Raw genomic sequence first — 6,737 nt, 5'->3', positions numbered from 1 at the left:
TGCCCTTGTCACCCTATGCCTACGTGCATATGTATAGTATACGAATTGTACATAATGCAGTACGTATGTAATACATAGATCGATTAGGATACTTTATTTCTCTTTGCTTTTTAGTTTGCTTTTTTTTCAATGAAAAGCATTCATGAGAACGTTATCTGTAAAACGCTACACCGATACCGATGAGTATAGATATTATGTTGTATTATACGAAGATGATTGTTAGGCAAGAAAATCGTCGCGTCATATCGCCTGATTTTTGGTACTTTGATAATTATTATTATTGTATACTACTCGCATCTTAAAACGCCCCGCCATAATACGGTCAGTTTCGGGTCACTTAGTTTATTTGGCTGTTTTATATAAACATAATTTATATGTACACTTGTTTATTATATACAGAGACGCATCGCCTGATCCTCTTTTATAGCGAGCACGTGCTTAACGTCCATACCTTATACCTATACTGTATGTATATTACATGTGTTTTATGTTATCACGCAACGAGCAACGCTATGTATGTAGAGATATCCTCATGTCTTCACAATTAAATTATTATCTTACGTTGTAAAATTTTAAAAGATCTCGGGTCCGAATATCTCTCAGAGGGTTTGCTGCGTATGCATGCTAGAAAGAATAAATGGAAACAAAAAAAAACATAAACGAAATTAAAAAAATTTAACCTGCCTTAACCTGATTATCTGGCCATTTATTATCATCATCATTATAAATGTTATTACTATTGTTAGTAATTTGAATTTCTAATGACTTATTTATTCGGCAAAATATTCTGATATATATAAGTATAACGATAAAAATGTAATTGTGTTCTTGGAAGTTATTTATAACTTTGTCAGCCAGATGAGGATAAAATGTTGTTACGACGACATAATGGAGAATTTCTTTTTGTAATAACAACGTGAATGAGAATTATAAGTCTCAGCGATTCGAACTTGCAACCGTCGTCTCATCATAGATATTCTTTGGTCTCATGTTTGAAATTTTCCGAAGACAATCATGACCCTCGTCTGTAAAGGGATATGAGGAATCGGCGATAATTGAACAATTTTTTTTTATCTATTAATATTCATTTGAATTTAGATTCTTCGAACAACGCCGCAACTTGTAATCGTTAGAGATTTCATAAAAACGTCCGATTTCGGGCACGCCAATAATTCTGGATTGAGTTGCTCATAAATATTTACTCTTCATGAAGGACTTGTGGAATTGTAGATCAATTCATCTGATAAAGAAACACATGTTAATAATTTTATCGTGGGGGTTACCGATATGAATTAAAATTCTTAAAATCACGTAATCATTTATTAGGACGTAATATTTCTATGTAATTTGTTAAATGGATACGCGGTGATTCGCGAATCGCTGTAGGCCAGAACGAAAAACTTCTTCGACGGAATATCCAACTGCAAGATCTATAATAAATGATAAAACCTATGATAAAACAAAAAATTACATTTTCAACCGTAGCTCAACAAGTAGGTCACGATTTTTACGGTTTAATAACGTGAGTGAGGATCGCGGCTCACTTATTAAGTGAAATGTCAGTATAACGGATTATTTGCCTTGATATGCACTGAAGTTGAATCGGTGACCCTGAAACTTTTAACATTCGAATCGCTTGAATTGCACGTACTGTATACCAATAATTGAAGCATTTATATTGAGAGTTATTATAAAAATGACCGTCTGATGCAACAGGTAAATACAAATGAATGTAATTCGCAACTCAAAGAATAACACAGGCAGTTGATTAATGATTTTCGTAGTATCAACATTCATGCTAGCCTAATTATTATGATTAACTTTCATTGGCGGGAATAAAATAACGCAATAAAAAACTTTGTCCGATCTTTCCAGCGCCGTTTAATATGTAACCCAAATCACATTCGCGATTAACCCCTACAGATTGCCTGCCACCGGGTTAACCGCGTTCAAAATTCAAAAAATGTCAATCGCAGTCATATCGCAGTCTATCTTCGATATATCGCTGTTCGGATTCTCAAATCGACCTCTATAAAAATCGAATAATGCAGCGCCACGAGTGTTGGAAACACCGAAGAGCACACGACCATGGATAGTTCAATTATATTCTTGAGATCTTGCACTTTCCATGAGACGCAAAATCATTTCACACATAAAACGATTGATTCAGATAAGCCGTACGAATTACAGAATATGAAATTGCTATTTCTCACTATAAAATTACTAAATACGTCATATCTCCCCAAGTTTTCCCTCCAGTGAGGTGGACAAGAAATTACAGAGGGCGATTGTTATAATTTCCGGAACTATCGTTCGCTAGTTGAATAGGCTCTTTTCCTTTCTAATCTTTCCAAGCTTTCCCCATGCGCAACTCAAGTTCGAGTCTTCGGCTGCGTTTGAGTTATTACTCCAACCAAGCTGAGGATGTAATTCGAAACAATTACCGTGAAATAGCTTACACTAAACGTGGTCCGTGCATCTAAAAGGAATCAATAGGAAATACATCGGATCACGGAGAATTTCTAATTGATAGCGGTAAGTTTTATTGCCATAATTATCCAAGAAGCGATCGTGAAATTGGTACATCGTGAACTTCAGGGATCTCCCGTCTTCTATAGCTGTATACTTACGGTGATTCCTGGGAATGTTTTTGTATTTTTCAATCGTCAAGATCAATTTTAGGCGAATGAATCTCATTCGAATCGATCGTTTGCAGCAGATGTTCGGTGATTTATCGGTAAAAGCATATACGCCACTTTGTCAGATTTATTAACTGATTTCCTAAACATGAAAAGACATGGGCAGGCGTCCACTGAGAGGTTAGTCTTACTACAGACGCATGCCAATAACACTGAAAATCGCTAAGTCAGTGTTTGGAGTATATCTAAGTTAGCAACAAGACAAAATTTTTCATAGAAGATACTCGTTTTGCCGAGTGACAAATAAACTAATAATTCTGTCTGTTTCTAAACAATAGGTTACAAATGGACTATACTAGCCCATTGCCTATAAAACGAGCTCGATTATCTGACAATCTGGGGACTCACATGGAATCATCTGAACCTCTAAAAAAGACAAAAGTGGTGCGAATGAAACAGAGTGTGGCAAACAGTAATGATCCGATGCCATTTGCAAGAAACATGAAATTTGTACCAAACAACGATATGAATATTTCTAACACGCTCCAACGATTGAAGCTGAAGACTCCAGATGGTCGAGATTTGGGAGAAATAAAGGTTAAGTTGTTTCCCAAGAAACAAGAATCAATCGGTAGCAAAACCATCGTTTTAAAAAAGCACAGTCTGTTCAACAAATTTGAAACCTCATCTGCTGTTTCTATTTTAAAACCTGTGGATCAAACTTCACCAATGTTGGTTAATCTACCCTGCTTTGAACAGTCGTCACAATCTGCTGGAACCGTCACAAAAAATGGGAATAAGTGTGTATCGTTTAGTACAGTACGCACTATACGGCCAATTGCAGAAAGTGAACCACCAACCAGAGTATTGAATGTCAGTCAGCAAATAAATCCAGAGCAAGTGTCTACGGCAGTGAAAAATCCTAATCCCTCAATGTACTCAGCACCTGCATTGTGCAGGCCTAAAGTTTTTGTTCTAAATGCCCCTAAGCAGAATCAGGTGCACAGCATGAACATTTTAAATGGACGTGCTAGGAATTTCACTCCTATACGACCCAAGCCACAATCCAAGCTGGTTTCTAACAATAACCAATCTCTCATTGAGGGTCAAAACACCAATTTGTCGAATACAGATACCGTATTACATACGATCAAATTAAGTAAGGATGTGACAGGCGCAAAGTCCGTGTCCTTAACAAACCAATTAAAGTCAAATACAGGAAATCAAAAGAGTGATGCATTGACTTCTGCCAAACTTGTGGAATTGACGTCTAACACAACTCACCGAAAAGGTAGAACAACTGTCTATGAGATTCCTGATCAATGTATTACTTTGAAAAAGGGAAAACTCTACAACAATGGTCAATCCATGAGCGTTCATCCCAAGAGATCTATTTACAAAAGCATCGCTCCCAATACCACCACTCTCCCAGACAAGTCACCAATTGGATCCAGGTCTTGGACTATCATTAAAACGTATGGGAAGAAAAGTCCGAATAGCACAAAAGGTAACGACAACAGCGAAGAATTACCCACAAGCAACACTGAATCTCCAACATCCTCACAGACAAAAAGTGCAGTCCGAATGGTTGCCAGACCGAATTCTGAGAGCATGCCAAATTCATCAAAGACTGAACAAAATACGACTGGCCTAAGTCGATTCGGGCTCACATCAGTGCTTCAAGGTAAAACTGGTTCCAACAATGATGTTCAAGAATTTGACGAAAATTCTGACAGCGATCAAAACTATCCTAAATATACCAAGGCCGTTTCACTTGAAAATATAGACTATTCGCGGAACCGTAAAAAAGGGTCAACAAAGGCTGGAAGTACGTATGACGAGGCAACGAATATGGAGATTGATAATGACACAAGAAATGTAGGGATCCCAGCTCGTGATTCAAAATTGTCACATTCCGATAGTTGCATTCGGCAAAATGACATGGACTCAACGGCAGCGACGAACCTGCAAGAGATAGATATTATTCAAAAAGCCTTAAGCACCCTGACCGATCAAGATCTTCGCGAAAAGGCTTTAAAAGCTCTTGAACAATGTGGGATAGGCATAAAAAGGAATGTACCTATTCCGCCCACGAAATCTGTATGTGATTCTGTATCGCAAACAACTGTTTTTAGTCTCCTAAAGCCTGACAACTTGGTAGAATACGATGTGAACTTTCCGAATCCGACTACATTAAAAGTAGTTGATGGAAATGAGGCATCAGTCCGGCAGTTCAACAATGGCAACTGTGCACCATTGCCTAATTTTGAAAACACAGTTTTTGGGTCTAGTTCTTTACCTTATGTATCTCAGATAGATTTCGATGACATCTTATTGAAAGATCTGCTCTCAGAACCTCCAGCACCAAAAGTCGCTGCAATTAAAGATATACTTTCCAAGCCAAATCCGACTATCGCACCCATACTCGATCTGCTGAAACAAGATTATGAAGCTGCGACAACATCGGATCACAATGGAAGGATGGGAATCCACAGAGCTGTTGTCAGCGGGGACATGAAGGAAGTTCAAAGACAACTGATAGTTCTTAAAGCTTTGAAAGAGAGTATAGACGTGCAAACTGATGATGGAATGGTGAGATTTACATGTGTATACTTTATTGACTCGATTATCTGTGAACGTTATTCTTAAATGTACAAAAAATACGATTGTTCTGTAGACAAGCTTGGAGCTCGCAGTTTCTCATGAAGTCGACTCAAGTATAGTGAGACTGCTGCTACGGGAGGGAGCAAAACCTTCGTTCGGAATGAAACTTCACGAATCAGCGCTTATCATTGCCAGCAGATTGTCTTCTGACGTTTTACCTGACCTCATCAGCTCCATATATCAGCCACACCTGCTTAACCTTGTAGATATCGAAGGTAAGTTCAAATTCTCAATTATTTCTGCCCTCAGTCGCACCAATATTACAATGTCAATAAAATCAATAAAAATAATCTCATCTTTATACCTTCCAGGCTTTGCACCTTTACACTATTGCACTCAAGAGGGGAATTTTAATGGAGTCAAGCTGCTCATTTCTGCAGGTGCTGATGTCAACTTACGCGACTCAAAATCTGGGCGAGCCCCGCTCTTCCATGCGCTTGAACAAGGACAGATTGAAATAGCATTCTATTTGCTGGACAATGGTGCATCACCTAGCATCACAAATTTTGCTGGGCAATCTCCGGCGGCTTTAGTCGACGAGTTCAGAAATAACCTTTTATCTGAAAGGATGAATCGAGCAGCAAGGTAAGACATCCATCTGCATCGATTGTCGGATTCAAAACCTGCGGTTATACCAGTAGATCATGAATAACTGTCATTGTGATTTTTTCCTTCTTACGTTCGGTTCGAAGGTACAAGAATATGTGCAACTCATGCAATGACTAATATTAACTGAAATATTCTCTGTTTTTTGGAGTTTGCCATGTAATAACTCAATGAATTATCGTGTACAGAATTGGCAGTTGTAAATATCGCACAGAAACTGTGTAATCTTACATTTATTATTTGAATTATACTGACAGTAATTCATGATGGATCAAAACCTTAGTGGATTCAATTGATCATTTCGGATAATATATTACACGATGTAATATCTACCGATGTCAGTAAAATTGGTTGACATTGCCTCGATGTTTATATTGAGAAGACTGCATGATTGAAGATTAGAAATATGTTTAAATAGGTAACTGTAACAGTTTTAAAGCTGGAATCTGTGATATAACATTTGAGCAAAAATAGCTCAGTTCAATTCTACATAGACATATACAGAAAATTTGTAAATAAGATACTACAACTAGTTGCTGGTTGGCAGCTTGTTGTCGATGATAATTGTAAACTTGTGACATCTAATATCACACATTTCATAAACGACAAATGTATTTATCTACTACAAAGAGAAGAAGCAGACGGACAATAGCATATTATAGCATACCTCTTTACCTTTAATTTTTGTGTTCATTTTCAATGCTTCATCTACTATGTTTATGTTTTAGCAACCAATCTTACTGATAACGTTGTGCCTTCGTTTGTTATCCTTGAAATTTAGTTTATAAAAAAACAAAAAAAAAAAACTATTGCACAGTTGCAAGTTGT

General features: G+C 37.3%; 1 protein-coding gene across 3 annotated transcripts; it reads left to right on the top strand.

Annotated features, from left to right (window-relative positions):
- The first annotated feature begins 2,123 nt into the window (after window positions 1-2,123).
- Window positions 2,124-6,690, top strand: LOC105690608. Of its 3 annotated transcripts, XM_048648804.1 has the most exons (5): window positions 2,124-2,819; window positions 2,978-3,758; window positions 3,795-5,231; window positions 5,317-5,518; window positions 5,615-6,690. In XM_048648804.1, exons 1-5 carry the CDS (start codon window positions 2,788-2,790, stop codon window positions 5,890-5,892), a joined length of 2,730 nt encoding a protein of 909 aa, XP_048504761.1. In that variant the 5' UTR covers window positions 2,124-2,787; the 3' UTR covers window positions 5,893-6,690. The 3 variants fall into 3 exon arrangements, with proteins under 3 accessions (XP_048504761.1, XP_048504760.1, XP_012263981.2); XM_048648803.1 differs by having other exon boundaries at window positions 2,125-2,819; window positions 2,978-5,231; XM_012408558.3 differs by having other exon boundaries at window positions 2,126-2,535; window positions 2,978-5,231.
- The last annotated feature ends 47 nt before the right edge of the window (window positions 6,691-6,737 follow it).

Source organism: Athalia rosae, chromosome 1, assembly GCF_917208135.1.
Source record: "Athalia rosae chromosome 1, iyAthRosa1.1, whole genome shotgun sequence".
Taxonomy (NCBI): domain Eukaryota; kingdom Metazoa; phylum Arthropoda; class Insecta; order Hymenoptera; family Athaliidae; genus Athalia; species Athalia rosae.
This window is presented reverse-complemented; position numbering and strand designations above follow the sequence as displayed.